At 36.6% G+C, this 24,267-nt stretch overlaps 1 protein-coding gene across 1 annotated transcript in view; it reads right to left on the bottom strand.

Annotated features, from left to right (window-relative positions):
• HMCN1 (hemicentin 1) overlaps nucleotides 1-24,267 on the bottom strand; it is a 691,072-nt gene that overhangs the window by 58,167 nt on the left and 608,638 nt on the right. The window contains exons 80-88 of the mRNA XM_007937695.2: nucleotides 23,795-24,064; nucleotides 18,891-19,081; nucleotides 15,891-16,104; nucleotides 13,997-14,131; nucleotides 13,388-13,578; nucleotides 11,766-11,847; nucleotides 8,158-8,427; nucleotides 7,207-7,377; nucleotides 6,905-7,075 (exon numbers count right to left, since the gene is read on the bottom strand). Of these exons, the coding sequence (XP_007935886.1) occupies nucleotides 6,905-7,075; nucleotides 7,207-7,377; nucleotides 8,158-8,427; nucleotides 11,766-11,847; nucleotides 13,388-13,578; nucleotides 13,997-14,131; nucleotides 15,891-16,104; nucleotides 18,891-19,081; nucleotides 23,795-24,064 (1,695 nt within the window). The remainder of the gene's footprint in view (nucleotides 1-6,904; nucleotides 7,076-7,206; nucleotides 7,378-8,157; nucleotides 8,428-11,765; nucleotides 11,848-13,387; nucleotides 13,579-13,996; nucleotides 14,132-15,890; nucleotides 16,105-18,890; nucleotides 19,082-23,794; nucleotides 24,065-24,267) is intronic.

Genomic DNA, 24,267 nt, shown 5'->3' with positions numbered 1-24,267 from the left:
TCTCTTACATATAAATCAGTAGAAGGTCATACTTTTGTCTTAAGGGAATTTTCTGGATATAGGGTTCATAAAGTATGTTTTTTTTTTGTCACCTTGTTTAACTAAGATATGAACCAAAATAGAGGCTTGAAAATCCATGTTTAAATATACTCTTAAAACAACATATAAGATGCCAAAACAACAAGCTAAAAACCAAGTTATGAAGTTATTAATTACATGCTTTTTTGATACAATACTTTAAAATATATATTGCATTTTCTTTTAAAGAACTTTATTCCTGAGTTCATTAGCTATTCTTGTACTTTATTGACACAGACTATATGAAGTTAGAAATCCATTTTAGCTGGCAAAACATTGCACTAAAATGTATTTGACTAAACCTAACAGGAAAGATGAAAGCCTTTAAACAAATGGCCGAATACTAAAAACTACTTCTGCCTTAATATAATCCTCATATATCCAGTTCCCATTGAGTCAACTCTGGCTCATGATGACACCATTTGTGTCAGAGTAGAAGTGTGTTCCATAGGGTTTTCAGTGGCTGATTTAAAAAAAATAATAAAAATTGTGGAAATATTTATGTAACAGGGAGCTCTGGTGTCATAGTGCCTAAGGCACTTGGCTGCTAACCAGAAGGCTGGCGGTTCAAACCCACCAGCCACTCCTTGGAAGGAAGACTGGGCAATCTACTTCCATAGTGATATCAGCTCAGAAATCCAAGGAGGGGTCACTATGAGTCAGATCCAACTTGATGGCAGTGAGTTTTATGTATGGAACAAAGTATCTGCCATTTCAAATTCCTAATGTGTACAATTTAATGACATTAATTGTAGTCATCAAGTTGTGCAGCCATCACCATTATCCATTCCCAACTTTTTTCCTTCACTCTTAACAGAGTTTTTGGAAGTAGATCACCAGTTCTTTCTTTCAAGGTGCCTCTGGGTGGACTTGGACTTCCAATCTTTCAGTTAGCAGCCAAGCTCATCAATCATCTGCACTACTCCAAACCACCAAAATAAACCCATTACTGTAGAGTTGATTCTGACTCATGGCGAACATATGTGTTACAGAGTAGAATGCTCCATAGGGTTCTCTTGACCATAATCTTTATAGAGGAGCTGTGGTGGCACAGTGGTTAAAGAGCTCAGCTGCAACCTGAAACACTGGAGTTTGAACCTATTAGCTGCTCCATGGGAGAAAGATGTGGCAGTCAGTTTCTGTAAAGATTTACAGCCTTGGAAATGCTACAGGGCAGTACTACTGTTTTCTGTAGCATTGTTATGATTTGGAATTGATTCAACAGCAATGAATTTGGATTTTTAATCTCTATGGAAGAAGATTGCCATATTTTTCTTCTGTGGAACTTTTAGATTCCAACCACCAACTTTTAGCCTAGTAGGTAAATACAAACAGCACTACCCAGATACTACACACACACACACACACACATACATACACACACACAATATCCTAGTTCTGTCTGCTGAGGGAGTCTAGGCCCAAGATCTTATTTTTAAAGTTCTATTCATTATTAAAAGAACATGGGATCTTTGCAGGAATGACTGTTTCCAGTCTTGGGACAGAGAAAATACAAGACGTGCCTGAAATATCTATTTAAACCAGAAAGTAAAGAAGTACTCAGAGAATCATGAGGACATGTCAAGAGGGCACTGGAGTTAGTATGAATGGTCCTTCACTAACCAAATCTGAGGCAACTTGAGTATCACAATAATGGTAGTAGTGAATTATAAACCACTGAATAAAATACTAACTATCCTTATTGATATAAATTAAAACATAAAGAAATAGGAAGAGAGAGAAAAGCTTTGTCTTAAAATAGAAAGTCAATGATAATGTGGAAGATTGTGATGTTAGAACATAACTCTTTTGCAAAGATCACAGTACTAACTGATTTAAGCAAGATTCATAAATAAACACTAAAACTAGTAGGTGAAAGTTTAATGAGAAACAAGATGTTTATAGAGTTTCAAAGTATCCCTACAAAATACTCACTAAATACAAAGGTAAAAATACCAACTAAATAGTGGAAGATACCACCTTAAATAAGTAATCACCAGTATCGGAAAAATTGATAGTGTTTTCAAGGGTGTGACCCTTTGTAAACAGATTACCAGGTCAGTCTTCCAAAGAGATTTTGGGTGGGTTTGAACCACCAACCTTTTGGCTAGTTGTCCAGTGCTTAACTATTTGTACCACGCAGGGGTTCCTATTAGACCACAGGATTAGATGATAGTATGTATCAATGTTAAATTCCCCAATTTTGATAACCATACTTGTTTATGTAAGTGAATGTTCATGTTTTAGGAAATACACACTATTGGTGAATCTGGGTAAAGAAAATATAGTCACTCTTTGTATTATTCTTGCAACTTTTCTCTAAGTTTGTCCTCAAATGAAAGTATATTAACACTAAAAGAAAATCTTTTTCTGTTGTCAGATGGATCTTGGCTCAAGGCAAAGAATACCAGAAAGATGTCTACTTGTGTTTTATTGACTATGCAAAGACATTTGATTGTGTGGATCATGACAAATTATGGATAACATTGAGAAGAATGGGAATTCCTGAACACTTGATTGTACTCATGAGGAACCTGTACATTGACCAGGAGGCTGTCATTTGAACGGAACAAGGGGACACTGCACGGTTTAAAATCAGGAAGGGAGTGCATCAGGGTTGTATCCTTTCCCCATACTCATTCAATCTATATGCTGAGCAAATAATCTGAGAAGCTGGACTATATGAAGAAAAACGTGGCATCGGAATTGGAGGAAGAATCATTAACAACCTGAGATACGCAGACAATACAACTTTGCTTGCTGAAAGCGAGGATGACTTGAAGCACTTACTGATGAAGGTTGAAGAATACAGTTTGCAGTATGGATTGCACCTCAATATAAAGAAAAAAAAATCCTCACAACTGGACCAATGAGCAGCATCACAATAAACGGAGAGAAGATTGAGTTGTCAAAGAATTCACGTTGCTTGGTTCTACAATCGATGCCAATGGAAGCAGCAGTCAGGACATTAGACGATGTGTAGCATTGGGAAAGTCAACCATGAAGGAACTGTTTCAAGTGCTGAGGAGCAAGGATGTCTCCTTGAGGACTAAGATGTGCCTGACAGAAGCCATATTTCCATATTTCGGAAGACCGAAAAAGAGTTGATGCTTTTGAGTTGTGGTGCTGGTGAAGAATGCTGAAAGTACCATGGACTGCTAAGAGAACTAACAGATCTGTCCTGGAGGAAGTGCAGAGGAAATGCTCCTTGGAAGCGAGAATGGCCAGACTTTGTCTCACCTATTTTTGTCATGTTGTCAGAAGGGACCATTCCTTGAAGAAGGATGTCATGCTTGGTAGGGTGGAGGGTCGACGAAAGAGGGGGAGGCCTTCAACGAGATGGATTGACACAGTGGCTGCAATGATGGGCTCAAGTATAGCAGGGATTGTGGAGCTGGCGCGGGATCGGGCAGTATTTCGTTCTGCTGTGCATGGGGTCACTATGAGTCGGAAATGACTCAACTGCACCTCACAACAACAACAACAAAAGAAAAATCTCTTCTGCTCCTAAAATTTTGACATTCCCCTGGATGAGAATGATCACTGTCAGCTATCTTCCCATTTCATGATGGTGTGCTGATAAATATTTAACAATCAGCCTGGGGGAGTGGGGTGGGGGGCTCTGATCTGTAGCATCTGCTAACATCTGGCTTTCATTGGATGACTCCATGACACTAGTGACATTATGCAAAAAAATGGCTACATTAAATCAATCTTGGCACTTGAGGGAATAACCAAAGAAAGCCAAATAAACAATAAGCCAATAAGACAGTAAGCAAAATACCAGGAAACAAAAATAGTAACTCAACGGTTACTGAAGCTGAAGGAAAAAAACCTGACTTATTTTAAGACATTTACAAATATTATTTAATTTTTCATTATATAGGTGTTACACCTGATAATTTAAACAAAAATTGTTTAATTCAGATATTTCTGGCTCTTTTTATTCTATTATAATTAGCTTTCTAATTCTTTATGGTTTTTAAAATTGGTTTTTGGTTTATTTTCTTTAAGGGTTTCATGACAGTACTTTGTTTTTTCAATATAATGGGAATTCTGAACTGTAAACCAAGATACCCAGTATCTAGGAGAACAGGCTTGAGAATCAAATCAACCTGGGTTCAAATCCCTGATTTTTATTAGCTATGTAATTTCAGTGAATTATTTAACAGATATTTTCTGAATCTTAGTTTCCTCATCTGTACAACAGGATGCAATAATCTATCTAATACAGCAGATTACTGTTCTTTTTTGCTCTATTCACATATATTCTTTTTGACAATCCCAGCGAGGGTGTCTCTCCCAGTTTGCTCCATCACTTCAGCTCATTGAGTTTTTCAGCGTGCGTATCTGAAAAATATTGTACATTCTGTTTATCACTGCAGCTATAGCACCAGAGACACAATAGGTGCTCAATAAATATTTGTTGGATGAATAAATGAATAAAAGTAGTCCGCCTACTATTCCATGATTCTTTTGTGCTGCCAAACAAGGAGTCCTGTCCTACTTGCCACAAAGTGGGCAAGTAGTCTGGGTTGGAAATCAGAACACCCTTCTCCTGAACAATTGTCCAGTGTTGGGCATGTGACCTGAGCAGAGCCAAGCAGGATTCCTTTACAGGGCCTGATATGAATATTGAGAGGATTTCTTTTTTCTCTGAGGTCTCAGATTATAAAGTCCCTGTGAGTCTAAGGTTGCCAGTGGTCATGTTTTACAGCACATGGAGGATTTATTGCAGACTATGGTGAAAGAGAGAAAATCAGAGGCAAGAGATAAAACATGCTAGTCTGACTCAAGGGCTCATACCAACAACAACAGTATAAACTTTGGTCAAATCCTTGGATCCAATCACACCTGAAGGCAGAATTTTCTGCTGAAGATTAAGTTACATTTCTGTCACTTTCATCTGAAAGTCAATAAGAACTGGTGTATAGAGCTTCTAGCATGGAGACTTAGTGGTGCCAATAGTTAAATGCTCAGTTGCTATGATAGTTAAATTAATATGTCAACTTGGCTGGGCCTGGTTGAGTGGCTGGGCAGCTGGTGGTAGTTATTCCCCATGATGAGACTGGCAATTGACTTCATGGTGGGATCTACCACAAGCAACTGAGTAGCTGCCTTTGGGATGTGGTCTGTTTCCTATATATAAGGAGAAGCCTTGGGAATGGTCTCTAGCTTATGGCATGCTTGGACCCTGCATGTAGCTGTATCATTGTTTAGCAGCCTGCCATGCTCTGCTGATCTTGGGTCTTAAAATGGACTTAAATGAATGGCCTGTTGTGTGGCTTGGGAACATCGGGACTGTGCCTTTTTACTTGTCCACCTTGGGTTTGTCAGCCTCAGCAGCCAGCACCTGTCTGAGTGAAGAAATGCCTCTAGCTTCAGTGGGCCGGGAGCAGGAGGCAGAGCTGGACCCCAAGGTTGAGGGGCTTTCACCCAGTCCTTAGAACCTTGCACTTTGAACTTGGACTTAAAGCCTCCAAACTGTAAGAGAATAAACTCCTGTTTGTTCAAGCCATCTCATTTGTGGTGTATTCTTGTCAGAGCAGCACTAGGTAACCAGAACAACTGCTAACCAAAAGATTGGTGGTTTGAGCCCATCCAGCAGCTCCAGAGTAGAAAAACCAGGTGTTCTGCTTCTGTAAAGATTACTGCCAAGAAAACCCTCTGGGGCAGTTCTACACTGTCACATGGGGTTGCTATGAGTTGAAATCGACTCTATGGCACCCACAGAACAGCATAGTTTACATATAAGATAGATATTTAGTGAACACTTGTTGTTGGGGGCATAGTGCCTAAGACATTTGACTGCTAACCAGAAGGCTGGTGGTTCAAACCCATGAGCCACTCCTCAGAAGGAAGGTTGCACAATCTATTTCTGTAGTGATACTGCCTCGGAAATCCAACAGGTTGCCATGAGTCGGATCCAACTCAACAGTAGTGTGTTGCGTTTTTGCTTTGTTGGTGGTGGTTACTGTTGACTTTGACTCATGGTAACTCCATGAGTGCAGAGTAGAACTACTCCACAGGGTTTTTAAGGCTTTGATTTTTCAGAAGCAGCTTGTTGTGCTTTTCTTCCAAGGCACATTTGGGTGGGTTTGAAGTGCCAGCCTTTTGGCTAGTAGTAGTATTTTATTCCTCATCAGCTGTATGTTTCTGGGAAAGTCCTTCATCTCTTTAGGCTTCCTTTATCTCCCCTAAAATTGGCTGGATTATGTGTTTCATAAAGCAGCAGTGGTTCAGTAGTAGAGTTCATGCAAGAAACCTGGGTTTGATTGCCAGTCAGTGCACCTCATGTGCAGCTACCACCATCTGTGAGTGGAGGCTTGCACGCTGTTATGATGTTGAATAGGTATCAGCAGAGCTTCCAGACTAAGACAGACTAGGAAGAAAGGTCTGGTGATCCATTTTCAACAGTCAGCTAGTGAAAACCCTATGAATCACAATGATCTGATATGTAACAGATGATGGTGAGACACAAGACCAGGCAGCATTTCATTCCATTGTGCCTGTGGTCACTTGATGGCAGCTAACAACAACAAGGTCCTATATTTCAAAATTTCTATGACTTTGTAAACACTTAGGTTTTCTCTACATGGTTAAAAAATATACCACAGTTTGGAGCCTGTATCATGTTACTTAATTGATTAATGCCATACTTCTATGAGTTTTTCCACAAGACAGACCTAAGAACACAGAAAATAAATATATTCAAGGGTAGAGGCTACCTCATCTTCACAAGAAAGAAGTAAAAGTATTCAAGATTTCTTATAAGACTAAAAAATATAAAAGTTTTGGTTAGCCTATATTATTGGGAGATACCCACCTGGGCAAGGCCTAATGTTGCACATGATTATTTCCACAGCATTCCCTTCACATGGCCGCCCACCATGTTGAGCCAATGGAGTATTGCAAGTTCTGGTCCTGGTTTGGTTGCCACGGCCACAGCTCCTTGTGCATTCTTCCCAAGAACTCCATTCTGACCACTTACCATCCACTATACAAAAGTGAGCAATTAATTACCTCATCAGATATATTTTAATTGAAAGTACTTAATACAGAGGCCATCCAAAATTAAGGACAAGAAATGAATATCTGCATGCCTATCCATTGAATAAAGAGATGTACCTGGGCATGGTTTATTTTGACAGTTTCGCATTTCTGAATCTGAACCCTGGCAAGACTTCCCACCATTGGCTGGGAGGGGGTTGTTGCACAGACGGCTCCTCTTCTGGATACCTTTTCCACAGGTGACGCTACAGGACCTCCATGCAGACCACTGGGAAAATCCACCATGAACTGCATACAAAACATCATACCCTGTCACAGTTTTTATAGATTAAAAATCATAAATCACATTTCATTTAAGATATGCAGTGTGAGATATGCATTGTGTCTAGAGCTGAATCTGTAATTACTGAGAAATGGCCAAGGAATCAGCTCTCCTTTAAGATCAAACTGAAATCTAAGACTGAGAGAAAAACTTCCCAACACTTAATGAGTTCCTTCCAATACCAATCCTGACTCACATGGGCATGACTACTGTAAGAGTTACAGAAAAAGAAGTTAATATACTGGTTACCTTTTGATCAGAAATGATTCTTTAAAGAGAAATGCACTCATTGATCTCTGAGGATAAATCTGACTTACTTTTGAACAAAAAAATGTAGTTTGAGATTTTTAATTATAAACTTGGCATTTTATAGTTCCAATCTGCATTGCTTTAGTTTCTTTAGTCTATACATTGTACCAGGAGCTCTGGTAGCATAGTGCCTAAGGCACTTGACTGCTAACCAGAAGGCTGGTGGTTCAAACCCACCAGCCACTCCTCAGAAGGAAGATGGGGTGATATACTTCCATAGTGATACAGCCTCAGAAACCCTAGGAGGGGTTGCTCTGAGTCAGGTCCAACTCGACGACACATAACAACAACAACAATAAGTTGTACCATGATTCTGTCCTGCCTCCATAATGCAGGATTATCTTAATGATAAAGGAGACTTGCACTAAGATGCTTGAAAAGTTTTATGGTTTAGGTTACCCTAGGTATGAATATAAACATCTCTTTGATTCACTCACCCTGGACTATGACAGGCACCCTGACAAGGACAGAACCCATGATATTTCGAGCAACACATTCATATTCAGAGGTATCTTCTTTCTGAGCAGCAGCAATATATAAGGAGTTGTTGGACAACACCCTAAGTCGGTCATCCCAGGGAATGGGACGCCCTTGACGGGACCACAATATGGTTGGACGAGGCTCCCCAGTTGCCTGACAATTCAATATGACTTTGCCACCAGCACTGGTAACACTTTCTATTGGCTCAAGTGTGATAACAGGAGGACCTAATGGAGGAAGCACATAGTGTTTTTGAGCTTTTGTGGAGTTGTATTAACATTTTATCATACATAACACAGTCATTATAGCATCCTGACTATTAAAGTTGTAATTTCCACTGACAGCATATTCATGGTTCTGTTTTACTTGACAAATGTCAAAAATTTAAAATCACCAAGCAGATGAACCTAGAACATAGTCTCCACAGTCAGGTTTTCTGGATTCAAATCCTGCCTCTGCTCTTTACTAAGTTTCTGAGCCTATGGGTTCTTAAAAATGGTACTTACTTCAGAGGGTTCCTATTATACTAACTAAGAGGATATAAGCACAGATCTTAGGATAAGCACCCAATACTGTTAGTTACTTTTGTTATTGTTATTGTCTGTGCCTTGGTGAACATTCATCTTTCCCCCTTTGATCATTATTGAGGTAAAGTGTCATTATTCATTTATTCTTTTGATCATTCATCTTTCTTTTGATCAATAAACATGTATTGAGAGCTTACTGTTTGCCAGACATTGTACTAGATGCTGAGGGTACAGAGAAAACATATATAATTCTCGTTCAAGGAGCTCAAAGCCCACATACATGACATAAAACTAAACAATGATTTATCTGTTTTAAGAGCTCTGGTAGCATAGTACCTAAGGGATCTGACTGGTAACCAGAAGGCTGGCGGTTCAAGCCCACCAGCCACTCCTCAGAAGGAAGATTGGGCGACCTAGTTCCATAATGATACCGCTTTGGAAAGCCAAGGAAGGGTCACTATGAGTTGGATCCAACTCAATGTCAGTGAGAGAGTATTGTACAGTTTATTTACTTGTGTGGTAATATAATAGTATAAAAAACAATAACTTAATAGACCAAACACATCACTGAAAATGGAGAAAAAAAAACAAAGACTAATTTAAGAATTATTTAAAAAGTAAGAATAACAGGACTTTGTCACTGGGTGGGTAGAGAGTGAGGGGATAAACTGACTACTATTAAGTTTTGATTTGGGCAATATAGTGTTGGTTGGGGAAATTCAATATAACATAAGAGAACAATTATGGTTAGAAAGAGTGAGGAATGATAATGTGTGTCTATTTTTGAAGTTGACCTTAAGATATCTGGGGACATTCATGTAGAGGTGCTTAAAAGACAGGTAGATAATCATATCTGGAACTCAGACTAGAGCTATGGGCTTGAAATATAGATTTTTGACTTTTTCATGAGTGGATAATACTGCTTAAGACAAGAGTCTGAAATAAGAGGAAACCAAGCAAAGACAGAAATCACTGGAACATCAATTTTTAAGGGGTGTACTCAAGACAAGCCTATAAATGATGCTAAGATCTGATCAATGAAGTAGGAACAATATGGGGGGGGGGAATGGTATCCTGGAAACCAAAGAAGGGGCTTTAAGGAAGAGAAAGGAGTTAATAGGATCTACAGTGCATGGTAGCTGCTCAAACGGAGTCCTTGGAGATAATGTAAAAGAAATTATATACAACGTACAGCAGAATGTTTATTTTTATACTTATCTGCAGTGTCAAGAAAGAGTATGAAAGGATTCATGGGAGAGAAGAGATTTCAAAAAACAGTAAGAATGTATGGATAGAGAAGAGAAAGGAAAGAGAAAATCACTTGCAGAGAAGGAAACAGCATGGTATGGAGGTGGGATTTAGCTTTAAACTTTTTTTATTTTTAGACAATGAGGAGTTTAAAAACAATGAGTTACCTTGAAGAGTAGTAGCACATAATGTTAGAAACAACTGTTGGATTCAATTTATGAGGAATCTTAAGGAGGATTTGGCACATAGTACCACATTAGGTACACTCTATATATTGGTTTAATAAATGAGTGGACTTTGTTTAGTCCATCTTTTCTCAGACTTATGAGACCACGGAACCACTTTTTCCTTAATAATATTTCATAGGTTATCAATGATATATATGTACTTTAATAAAATACTGCCTTAGATAACTGTTACATGTCTATTATGTATTAAAAGTCTTACTGAAAGAACTAGATAGTACCCAGCTACCACTACTGACTGTTCTAATCAGGGCGACAGCAGATGGACCCTGATAGAATGGGAGGAAAATGTGGAACAGAACCTCAAATTCTTAAAAAAAAAAAAAATCAAAACCCAAAAAACCCTACCAGATCTATGGGACTGGTTGAGACTAGAGGACTCCCTGAGACTATTTCCTTGAGATACTCTTCAAACCTTGAGCTGAAACTACCTCCTATAGCTAGATAACAAATTAGTGAAAAAAAATAATGAACATCACCTATAAGTACTGTGCTTCTTTACAAAATCACCTACATGAGATCAAATGGTCAATAAATATTTTAAAACAAAGATAAGAATGTAAAGGGGAAAGAAACTAAATGAAGGGAAACTGAACAACCAGATGGAAATAATGAGAACGTTCACACATTGTTAAGAATGCAACAACTACCACTGAACAACTTGTGCAGAAATTGTTGGATGAGAATTTAACCACTGAACAAGGTGTATGCCTTCACCAATAGCACAATAAAATATTACTTAAAAAACAAAAAGTCTTACTCAATGGTAGTTTGGTAAACACCTGTTAGGTGGAAGAGATTTAGGGTTAGAGATGCATATTGAGAAGTCTGAAATTCTTTAGCAAAAATATTAATCTAGAGCATCTCTTAACAATAAATGAAGAAAATGTTAAATATAAATTTATTTATTAAATCCTGAGCCTGTTCACAAAATGAATTAGTTTGCTTAGTCTCAATCCAATGATATTCTCCTTAAGTCAGTCCCTGGAGTGGTTCTGTAGACACTCCAATGGACTGTTAGAGTTATTTTTGTTTCTCTAATTATAAAAGCTCTGTCTTCCCATGGTTTCTACTTTCTACCAAGGGGCTTCATGATGGACATGGGGATCCCACCAGAACAGAGTTAATTCATGAAAACTTGATAGCACTAGACCTGGAACACTTTGAGTTCATTTACATTAGCTTTTATTTTTAACAAATATTTTTAGAGGTGTATAAATGACATCTTTGTAAGCATGTTGCAAGAACTATAGTAAGCCGTAAAAAGAGTATTCCACTGAATATGTTCCCAAAAAAAGCTTTGCCATCAAGCAACTGCAATTGTGCACTGCATACATAAGATAAAATACATGAAAATACTTGTGTGAATGTGCATCAGTTTTAGGGCTGATGATGATTGTCCTAAGAGCAACAGAAAACAAAATCAGACACAATCTGAAAGCTACTATTAATGTACTTGCTATAAAGTTAAGGAAAGTGAATATTCTTCATTAGGCAACATTCCTTAAATCAAGTATGTAATTAGAGTTTAAATAAGTGGCTTACTTTGCAGAGTCAGACTCATACTGCGCTCCACAACCCCAGCTTCATTGGCAGCCACACATGTATAGTCACCAGCATCATCATTCTATGGAAACAAGCAGTGTTTAATAAAAATATGAGTCTGGAGCAGGGAAAAATCACTCTTTTCACCATGATGCTTGTTTATATGAAACGTCATTTTTGAGAAGGCATTTTAATAGAAATAGATAAACGAGAAGAAGAAAAGAAATTTCCAACCTAAGTTTCTCAAATCAGCCTATAATCCCTCTTTAGGAATAATAATTGGTAGGAAACAAAAGCAAAAATCATTTTATAATGACTAATCAGAAATTATCTTACTACAGAGACATAGCAATGCTAGTCTTATGGATATCTTAAAAACATTAAAATAATCAAAACAAATACTGAATTCTTTCTAATAGAGATTATTAAAAAATATATATTGTTTGGCCTTGTCTTTAGAGAGCTTGAGATATAAAAGAAAATGAAAAAAATTACTTATAATAATATATCACAGAAGGTCACAAATTTATAGATAGATAAGATAGAAAATAAGTACTATCTGAATTTAGATTTGGTAACTTACTAGAATCACAGACTTCTCTAGAGGTCTTGTGAATAAGAGAATTTCAGTCTCATTAATAGAAATAGGACATCACTAGGGGAGAAATGGTTTGCAGGGAGTGCAGGAGGGTAGGGGGGGAAAATTAGATATTAATTTAGATGTTTAATTTGAAGTTTCTGTATATCATCCAAATAGAAATTTCTATATTGGCAGCTAGAATAGAACTTGGAAGAGATTTAGGGTTAGAGATACATATTTAGAAGTCTGAAATTCTTTAGCAAAAATATTAATATTAACAATGATATTAGAACAAGTACCCAGGACTTCAGAAATGGTAGCATTTGCATTGAAAAAAAAAATGAAGAAGTGGCAATAAAGCGGCTAGAGACTTATTATTGTTGCAGCAACTAAAGGTAGATATCATCTCAAAACTGAAGGGGCAATCAACACCATGTAATGTGGAAGTGAAACCAAGAAGAGAAAGATTGGATTAGGTGATTAGATAGTACATTTCAATCAGTTATTTTTTAAATTAATTGAACTATGAAAGCATATAAAATATTTCACTGAATGTGAACTAATTAATGACCCATATATATTGTAGTTGAGAAATTTTTAGATAAAATATTTTGTTCAGTTGACCTTGAAATGCGAATCACCTAAGGAACCACTCATTTTCTGAATGACAGAAGTTTTGGGAAAAGCTTACTATAGTTGTGGGCTTAGTGATGAAATGTCCTCTGTAATTTATTTGTAACTGTGGTTGTAATTCTTTAATTCTCTTGCTCTAAAGAGATTTGAGGAGGTTATCTCCTAATATTAAATACTAGTAAAGGTCAATGATATAGGAACAAAGCAGTAAAATTATCTTATTACACTCATTAGTTTAAAAAGGGCTAAAATATAAATTTGAAGCACTGTTTCAGTGCTTTAAAGAAGCCATCTATTCTTATTTTATGATATAAGAAGGAATATAAGAGACACTTTTCCCATTGTGGTTCCAAGGGGAGCATTGATTTTGGCAGTTTAAGTGCACATCATCAATTCCAGTGTGACTTACTACAGTGCCATAGATGGCCAGAGAGCCATTGCCGAGTTGCCGAATTCTGTGGCTAATTTCAATTTCCATCCCTTTTCTGCTCCACTGGATGGTTGGGGCTGGGTCTCCTTTTACCTCACAATTCAGGATTGCATTGCCACCAAGTGGCTCAATCCAGTTTGAAGGATAATCACCTTTGAAGACTGGAGGTTCTGGGAAATAACATAAGACAAATACAAAGTAAAAGGAAGCTGTGGTAACGTCTTTGTCATTTGACATATTTAGTAAAAAAATTAGGCAATTTAGTAAAGAGGGGAAAAGCCACTTTAGAACCTGATGAATTTTTTTAGAATCAACTGCTCATGTTAATCAACTAAATACATTTGTCAATTTCCACAAAATAAACTGATGATTCTGCTTTGTGCCAATCTCTTTACTTACTGATAACCTATTTTGTTGTTGTTGTTCGATGTACATCATTTATTTCTCACGAATATTCATACCTGTGAAATAGGACTGGATGAGTTAATAAAATGAAAACTGTATGTTATTATTAAATAATAAGGAAGCAAAACACTAACCATTCATTACAAATAAATTGTAACTAAATAATAGAGCACTTTTACCTACCTTTTACATAAACAAATCCAATTGCCTTCACAAAACCAACGCTGTTCTCTGCAGTGCACACGTAAGTACCGGAATCCTCTTTCGACACTCTTTCAATAATAAGTTCACTGTGTCCACTGACACTGTCAAAGTGGGCTGAGGGAAAAAGGTTAGGAAACAACACAAATGCCTCTCAGAAAGCTAGGAAAATATTCATGGCAGCTCAATATTTTCCAGATTAGATTTATGAGTTAGTCAGCAAATGAACCAAAGAGATCTCATTTTGGCACTGAAGAGGGGCTTGTCAACAGATTTCTCCCTCTGAGCTATTTACTATGTCTATAGCCACTTGTTTGGAGAATAAAAAACAGCAGAAGAAACAGGAAAAGAGAATGAAAACAAACATCTTTCAAACACACCTTAGATTTAAAGTGCATCTTTCAACTCAGTGTTACTTACAGCTGATTTATAGCCTTTCTTGGATTCAAATTTTCATTTGGAAACATAACATTTTCAATTTCTTTTTATCTTACCACAACTTTTCCTCCCAAACAATTTACATCAAAAACCTGAAAGCATTTTCAGATATAGTTCAACCAATTTGGCAGGTCAGAGGGGAAGTCATGAAAAAATCGGCGAGCTATGTAATACTGACAACATGATCAAATTTGTAATAATTTAAACTAATCCAAAATGGTGATGATATATTTATTTTACCAAGGCAATTATAAGATTTGATGCAGAGCATAAGGTAAACATGCTAATCCTAAAACAATTGACACTAAATAAGATTCTGATTAGACCAGCTGTAGTCTAATTATGTTAAATATGTTTTTGCATACTTTCCCCTTCCAAGTTACCTTTTTAATTTTATACAGCCGAGCATTAAGTGGAATGTTAAGCCTTAAGTTTAAAAATCTAACTTAGCACTATATTTTCTGAAACTAATATGGATTACATTTTTTTAGACTTTGTTATTCCTGAGTGATGTGTTATTGTTATTATTAAGATAATATATGTATTCATTATTAACATAAATTTTTACAACAACAACAAAAAATCCCCTCAAAAAATCTCTTTTCTAGCAAGATATATATAAAATGCTAATAGTGTAATACTTCAGAACTCAATTTTGGGAGACAACAAGTTCATATTAGTCATTATCATTATGCTGATGACAAATTCTGATAAATAAGTAGACATTTGTCTCCCCAGGAATGAGTGCTACTATGTTCCAGGCTCTACCTTAACATGTAGTTTATATATTGACTAGAAATTTTCTGCATAAATTGGCCTATACTTATAATAGAAATTTATTCCTACAACTGGAAGCAGAATTCTCCTTTACAAAATTAGGGGTATCTTCAGGAATCCAACAGTAGTTACCTTAATCCATTTATTAACAATGAAGAAGGGCCAGGTGTGATAAGTTTAGGTGCCTGTAAATCAATATTGTCTTCTTATGGAGTAATATTTTCTTACTTAAAAAGAAAAAACTGCTTATGTCCTTCAGTGTATGATCCTGTGATAGCTTATCCTTTCAAGAGAATTAATAGAACATATATACTGGGAATAAAGTAAAGTCAAAGCACAGGTGCACACTGTGTAATTTAAAACAATCAATTCATCATGACAACTTTTCAATCAATTGTCATAACTAGAAGAAATGTGTTTTTGTTATATGCTGTTGAGTCAGACTCGACTCATAATGACCCCTCCTTGGGTTTCCGAGGCAGTATCACTACAGAAGTAGATAGCCCCATCTTCCTACCGAGGAGTGGCTGGTGGGTCAAACTTCTAGCTAGCAGTCAGGTACCTTAGACACTATGCTACCAGAGCTCCTAGAAGAAATGTAGCTTAGTTTAGAGTCCTATCTTGGTTTATGTAGTTACCTCTTAAGAATTAAATCACCCACCTGGAATAATGTTGTTATTGAAAGTCCATGTTAACTTGGGCAATGGAACACCAGTTGCTTTACAGCTTAATCGTAGCTGTTCTCCTTTGTTTAATGACACATCTCCGGGAAGTTCAGTGAAAGTGGGGAGAACATGTACAGTCAGGCTGACAGTATGTGTGTCTTCTCCTGCAGCATTGTTAGCAACACAGGTATAGATGCCAGAATCCTCTGCCTTAAATAAAAAATCATAGTGCTTAAAATTACATAAAGATCACATTACATAAAGCAGATAAAATGTCATAGCCTGGTTCCCAATGAAGCACTTTTATTTAAAGACAATTTAAATTCTCATCTTTAGTCTGAACCATCAGCTTAGCTTGTATATAACATAATTTAAAATATATCGGAGTTGGGGGGGGGTAGGAAAAAAATATATAGGAGTTTAAACATAAGACCATACCTTACAGAACAGTATCAATTAGTTTATAGTGATAAGATCTCAGGAAACTTTAGATCCAAGTGTGGACATGGTTCTGTAATGTCTAAACAAAGTACGAATAAGCCCAAAGGGTAGTAGCATCTTGACAGCATAGATGGTATGGTAGTTATGTTTGTGTGTCAACTTGGCTGGGCCTGGTTGAGTGGCTGGGCAGCTGGTGGTAGTTATCCCCCATGATGAGACTGGCAATCAACTCCATGGTGTGATCTACCACAAGCAGCTGAGCCTTTGCGATGTGGTCTGCTCCCTATATATAAGGAGAAACTTTGAGAATGGTCTCTAGCCTTTGGCACGCTTGAACCCTGTATGTAGCCGTGTTGTTACTCAGAAGCCTGCTATGCTCTGCCAATCTTGGGACTTACAATGGACTTAAGTTAATGGCCTGCCATGTGGTTTGGTAATATCGGGACTGTGCCTTTTTCCTTGTCCACCTTGAGGCTTCTTAGCCTCAGCAGCCAGCTGAGTGAAGAAATGTCTCTAGTTCCAGTGGACTGGGAGCAGGAGGCAAAGCTGGACTCCATGGTTGAGGGGCTCTTACCCAGCCCCTAGAACCTGACACTTTGAACTTGGACTTAAAGCCTTCAAATTGTAAGAATGAACTCCTGTTTGTTAAGGCCATCACATTTGTGGTATATTTCTTGTCAGATTGGCACTAGGTAACCAGAACAGATGGCTCTCTGGGTGATGTGGTGCCAAAGACTACCAAATTTATCAGAAGAAATGACAATGGGTAAGGGCAGTATTATTTGTAATTCTGAAGTTCCACTTGCTAAATCCAACAGCCAGTTCTTAGCATTTATGTGATGAAATGTATTGGCAAGATTTGACACAGTTATGACTCCCTGTTTGATAACTTGTTTTCACTTGGCTTCCAAGACACCAAAGTCTCTAGTTTCCTTCTTAACTCACTGGTTGTTTCTTCTTCATGCCCTTTACTATCTTCTCCCCAACCCTAATGACTTAATGTTGGCATATGAGAGGATTCTGACTTTGGACCCTTTCCTTCTTATCTAGACTCAATTTCTTGGTGATATAACCACTCTTATGGCTTTAAATATCACTGACATGCTGATGACTACCAGTATTTTTAGCCCATATCATCCTTTCAAACTCCAATAAATTCTTCAGAGATTATATTGAACGTCTCATTCAAACCTTCTGGTTGGATGCCTAATACTGGTTGCCAGAGTCGATTCTGACACATGGTGACCTTATGTTACAGAGATCTGCTCCATAGGGTTTTCTTTGGCTGTAATTTTGACAGAAGAAGATTGCCAGGGCTTTTTGTGTGTGTGTGTGTGTGTGTGTGATGCCAATGGGTGGGTTTGAATTCCAGTTATTAAGATAGATCTTTATAACAACAAAAACTCCAGCTTACTATTTCAGGTTAGTAGTCGAATGCAAACTGTGCCACCCAGGGGCCTTGCATGCCTAGTAGACTTCTCGAACTCCTGTCCAAATAGAAGTTAATTTTTCTTTCTTCCTTCCTGTTCCACCAGTAGCCTTCACATTCATTGCCTATCTCAGTCAATGACAATTCTGTCCTTTCAGTTATTCATGCTTTTGTTCTCAGACATTTGAGTGAGTCATCCTTCACTCCTTATTCTTCACAATTTACTTGCACTCTATTAGGAACTCTTAGCTTCAAAATATAAGGAGAATCCTACCACTTCTCACCTTTTCTCCTCCAACTTTCTGGTCTGAGTCCTATCATTTTAAGTGGAATATTAGATTAGTTTCCCAACAGGTCTCTCTGGGGCTATCCTTGCCTCTCTACTGTCTATTCTCATCCTAATAGTCAACTAAGACATCATCTGAGTTTTTGCACATACCTAGTTCCTTTTCATAAGCTTTTAAAATGCACACGTTTCATTTAAAAAATTGGGTGGAATAAAGTTGAACAGATTAAAATCAGAACAGATTAAATTCATGAAATTGATCACATTCATAGTATAATCTCAGCCAATTAGCCATGTGGTATGTGCAGATACAGGTTCCTGTCCACATGGACTTCTATTGAAAATCTGAGATACTTCTGATGGCTACTACTCTTTAGAGTTGGAGAGGTGTCATTTAAGAATATTGAGATACCTCAACTTTCACAGATCCCTAAAACTTTAGTTTTCACATCAATGATTAGAAAAGTTATTGAAAAATCAGAAAATATAAAAAAATTGCTTTTCATATGTGCTTAATAATATATTCGATACTTTTACACCTCCACTCTTCCAATCACTGTCGCTGGCATCGATTCTGACTCATAGCACCCTCAGTGGGTTTCCAAGGCTGAAATTTTCCATAAACACAAAAAGTATTCACAAAAACATAATAGTGATTTTCAGAGGGTGCTATTATTCTCAGCCCTTGGATATAAAATGAAATATGTGTAAAATGATTTTATTACCTAGATTTATAATTTTCCCTTCATTATTAAAAAGTTTTTCCATGTTAGTTAGTAAATATAAGGTGGTGAATTAAAAATGTGACTTACTGTATCTGTTCATTTTTATTAAACTTACCACAACATTTTCCAAAACGAGTTCTCCATATGGTTCAGCAGTGTATTTTCCTAACAAGTCAGCTAAGAGAACATTGTCTTTTTTCCAGTTAATGGTTGGTGTGGGGATTCCATCAGCCACACACGGAAGAACAGCTTGTGAATTCTCGTTGACTGTGTAGTGTACTTCTGTACTACGGATTCTTGGTGCTACTATAAAGTGTTTAAAAAGGATAGTCATTCAGGATGTTGAGTTCAATAACATCTTTATTCACACTGAAAATTAATACACAAAAGACTCTGGGAGATATACTAAGAAATACTAAAAAACACCTATTAAAGTATTGATTTATTTGCTATGATGAAAGCAATCAGTATTTCTGATGATAGCAAGAAATGAAATATATTTTAAGTTACTGAATATATTTATTTTAATTATACTTTAGGTGCAAATTTACAGAGCAGAATTTGTTTTATATTTAACATTTCATGTACATTTGGTTTCACTCTCCAAATACCATCCCTAACCTTAACCCACCCTCCTCTTCTCCCTTCCCAGTAACCCCCCACCCTGTGCCCCTCTTAGTTATGCACTCTTGCTTTTCTTCCATGTGAATGTTGCCCCTGTGGTGCCCCATGGCCGACTGCTCCAAGGGATGTATCTCCACTGAGTATGTGGGTGCATTGCCCTGGGTTGAGTGGTCTGTATGTATGTCTTATTTACTATTGGGCTGAGAGCCAGCCCTTGGGAGTGAGTTTCATCCCAGGCCCAAAGTGTATCCCAGGGCCATAGTCTTAAGGGTCCCACCAGACTCTCTCCAACCAGTAATTCTGGTCATTAATTGTGTTTTTGGATCTTGTTCCATGTTTTTCCTCCCACTCTATCTGGGATCTACAGTTTTGATTCCTTCCCTAAGTGGTATTGGTAGCTGAGTACCATCTAGTTCTTCTGGTCTCGAGGTCCATCATGTCCTAGGGCTGATTGTTTCCAAATGCCTCTGTTTATGTTTCACTCTTCTTCACTTCTGATGATAAGAGACCATAAGCTGCATCTTGGATGGCCACTTGAAAGCTTTTAAGACCCCAGTTGCTACTCACCAAAGTAGGTTGTGGAACAAGATTTTTATGTATTTTGTTGGGCCAATTGAGTCTGGTGTCCCCCTATACTATAGTCCTCAGTTGGCAGATCCATTGGATCTCTCTCCCATAGTGTCTGGCTGTCTATGAGGGATTGCACTATGTTTGTCTTCTGTTGCTTCTGCAATGATTGCAGGTGTTGAATCACTATATCTGTGCAAGATTATCCTCAGCTGAATCTATCTTTGGTCTAGAGTATCATCCTGTTCACTGACCCCATCTGATCTTCTCAGTTGTCTATGTGTTTATCTGCAGCCTGGTGTTTGGTGTTAATGGTAATGCAATATTGTGGATATACTGGTATTAGCCTCCATTGTCTATATTTTATGTGCACAATATTGAATGTATTTAAATGTAGTTTCTGAGCAAATGACTTAGAAATGGTTTGGAAATCTCTAGATTTTATTTGACTTCCTGACTACTTCTTATATGAATTATTTATGCTTAATGTAGTGAAGGAAAACAAATGGACAAAGAAAGAAATAACTAACACCAAAAACAAACAACCAAACCAAACCAAAAATGCTTCTTTGGTTGTATAATGGCTGGGTTTGTATCACAGAGGTATTGTGAGGATGAACTAATAAAAGTCAGTGTAAAACATTCAACTATATTAAATATCACAAAGTGATTTAAAAAAAAAGCAGTACTTCAAGTGTGTTAAAATAAAGGCAATCAAAATTAAGACATTTAAGATCACTTTTAGTTTGTACTGTTTCAGAGGAAATTTTTATAGTGATCAAATAACTCCATTCCATGCATTGTAATATCAAGCCAAATGCATTCACTCTCTCTGTTTCTTTTTTTTTTAAAACCAAAGTTTTGGCAATATAAAAAGATGGAAAAATACTTCTGTATACTATGAAATACCTTAGTGGACTTAGAACAAAGATATTTTCTTCCAAAGGAAGAAATAACAAATTCTTAGCATAACAAATACTAAGAATATTTGAATGAAAAAGTAAAAAAATCTCTCTTCCAAAACAACTGATTTTGAAATTATTCAAACATAGCAGTGACAAATAAACCAATCTTAGTGACATTTTAAAAAGTAACAACAGTTGGTTTCAGCAAAAATAAAGTTACAGTGCAAACTTGACTTATTCATCCTTTTGTTTTTATGAATATAAAAGTAAATATACAAACAGCAAAAAGTATATATTGTATAATTATATAAATTATGATCACATCTGTAATAAATATTATAGGTAATCTAGAAAGCACAAAAATCTACTTTGCTGAATGGTGCAGCATAAATATTCAATTCATTTTTCATTAATTTATGCTGTATATTAATTATCTCTATTATCCTGATTTCTTTGAGTTGTTATTGCTCTTTAGTTAATGCTTAGAGACTTGCAGCATTAATATATTTACGTCAATTTTTTTTTTCCAAAATAAAAATTTCAAGGTTATAACTTTAAATTTAACTTTGGACACAAACTATATATTTTGATATGTAGTATCCTTCCTTACTTTTATAATTTTCTAAATAATCTGAAAATAAAAACATATTCTGTGACCTGCTTGTTAAGGTTAGGAAGCTATCTTTTATTTTTTTAACTTTTTATTGTGATTTGCATGAAAGTTTACAGAGCATATTACTTTTCCACTTATGGAATGTACCTTTTAATCTGTCTTAGTTGGGATTTTGCTATTAAAACCTCATTACCAATTTGTAGTATTATTGAACTCTGGTTAGGGACTGTGGCCTGTACTTTTGGTATATATTAACAATTTCTTCATCACCTAGCACTTGGTCAATTTTGGTAAATTTTCTATGAATACTTGAAGAGTATTATGATTTATCTGTAAAGTAAAGGGTTAATATGTATTGATCAGTTGAATTATATTAATTGAAAGCAGGTCTACATCAAGGGAGAAGTTTAGAAAACTCATAAATGGTGATATTAAAAAATTTTGCTAAGTTATTTTTCAATGACAAATGTTTGCACTTGAAATTATAGTTATAACTATGAATTTATAGGAAATTCAAATATATTTGAGAAATACAAAGCACTTTCACAATTTTTGAAAACAAAGAAAAGCAAAGACTCATTATTTAAACAACAATTACCTTTAAAATAACAGTTGGAAACTCAGTTTAATTTGTTTACTACTCTTTCCTACAACTGATATTAATAGGCATTCTATCTTTAGTCTTAAAATGTACACATAACATTTAAAATATTTCTTTAGGTATTTTGTTAGTTATCTGAATATATAGAATAATATATATAGAATATTTCTTTGTTATAAAAATATATGTGTAAGTATTTTAGGAGTTTAAAATAATGAATCAAATAGATATCCAATTCCCACTGGATCCTAGCTGTGTTTATACTGTAGTATATGATACTGTAGTGTATGATAAATTTTGAGCCAAGGTAACTTGCAGCTTGAGAAATAAAGCAGAAGAGTCAAAAAACACAAAGGAACTCCTCATAAGCCAAAGAAACCCCAACAATCACATTGTGTGGGGAATTATTAGTAATATATTCATTATCCTGCTTATATTACAAAATACCTCTCTCTCACACATATGTGCACACACACAAATAGACCATAGCAAAGTATGGATAACATTGCAAAGAATGAGAATTCCAGAACATATAATCATACTCTTGTATAATATGTACTTAGACCAAGAGGCAGCTGTTTGAACAGAACAAGGGGATACTGCATGGTTTAAAATCAGGAAAGGTCAGGATCAAGGTTGTATTCTTTCACCATACACATTCAATCTGTATGCTGAGTAAATAATCTGAGAAGCTGGACTATATGAATAATTTGACATCAAGATTGTAGGAAAACTCATTAACAACTTGCAATATGCAGATGATACAACCTTGCTTGCTGAAAGGAAAGAAAACTTGAAACACTTACTGATGAAGATCAATGACTACAACCTTCAGTATGGATTACACCTCAACATAAAGAAAACAAAAATCCTCACAACTGGACCAATAAGCAACATTATGAGAAATGAAGAAAATATGGAAGTTGTCAAAGATTTCATTTTACTTAGATCTACAATCAACACCCATGGAAGCAGCAGTCAAGGAATCAAAAAACGTATTGTTTGCCACAAAAAAATCCCTCTAAAATGTTAAAGAGCAAAAATGTCACTTTGAATATTAAGGTGTGCCTAACCCAAGCCACAGTATTTTAAATAGCCTCATGTGGATGTGAAAGCTGGACAATGAGTAAGGAATACTTCAGAGGAATTGATGCATATAAATTGTAGTCTTGGCAAAGATGTTGAATGGCAAAGATATTTATATGAACTACCAGAGGAACGAACAAATCTGTCTTGAGGGAGTACAGCTGGAATGATCCTTAGAAAGGAGAATGGCTGTCTCTCATTCATTGGTCATGTTGTCAGAAGGGACCACTCCCTGGAGAAGGCTTTCATACTTGGTAAAGTAGAGGGTCAGCAAAAAAGGGGAAGAACCTCAATGAGATGGATTGACACAGTGGGTGTGAGGAGGGTTCAAGCACATTATTATGAGGATGGTGCAGGATCAGGCACTGTTGGTGTTCTTTTGTACCCAGGGTTGCTATGAGTAAGAACCAAGTTGATGTCACCTAACAGCAACAAACAACACAGAAAATAGAAAATAGATTTAAAGTGTATGTGTACACACACACACACACACACACACACACCACTTTGGATTACTGGTTTTGCACGGTTTTGATTTCCATCATACTTGCCCTTACTGAACTTTTCTCTTTGCTATGGTATTGCATCAGGCTGAATGAAATAATGTACATTAAACTACCTACCGTGGACAGTGAGTTTGGTGCTGGTGCTGCTTGATCCTGCCACATTAGCTGCCATGCACGTGTACTGGCCTGCATCATCAGGCTGAGCGAATGCTATTTGCAGAGCTCCAGAGCTGAGGATGCGCTGGCGGATTGATTCCAAAACGGCACGCCCATCTTTATGCCAAGTAATGTCAGGTGGTGGGAGACCATCTACTTCACACGGCAGTGTGATGGGCTTATCCACAGCAGTGACATATTCCTTTGGATGGGGGCTAATGACTGGAGGAACTAAAAGATATAAAATTTAAACCTCATTATAAAACACGAGTCTGGCTTTCACATGCTACAGTACTGCGCTAACAAAGTGAAGTAACATTGGTAAGAAACAAAATCCTGCCTCTACCATATCATGAAAAAAGAATCACTATGGTTTATTTAGGAGCTCTGGTAGCATAGTGGCTAAAGCACTTGACTGCTAACCAGAAGGCTGG

The sequence above is a fragment of the Orycteropus afer genome, unplaced genomic scaffold (genome assembly GCF_000298275.1).
Source record: "Orycteropus afer afer isolate SDZICR_OR568_19922 unplaced genomic scaffold, OryAfe1.0 scaffold00043, whole genome shotgun sequence".
NCBI classification, from domain to species: Eukaryota; Metazoa; Chordata; class Mammalia; order Tubulidentata; family Orycteropodidae; genus Orycteropus; species Orycteropus afer.
Note: the sequence above shows the minus strand (reverse complement) of the source record. Positions and strands in the feature narration are given on the sequence as shown.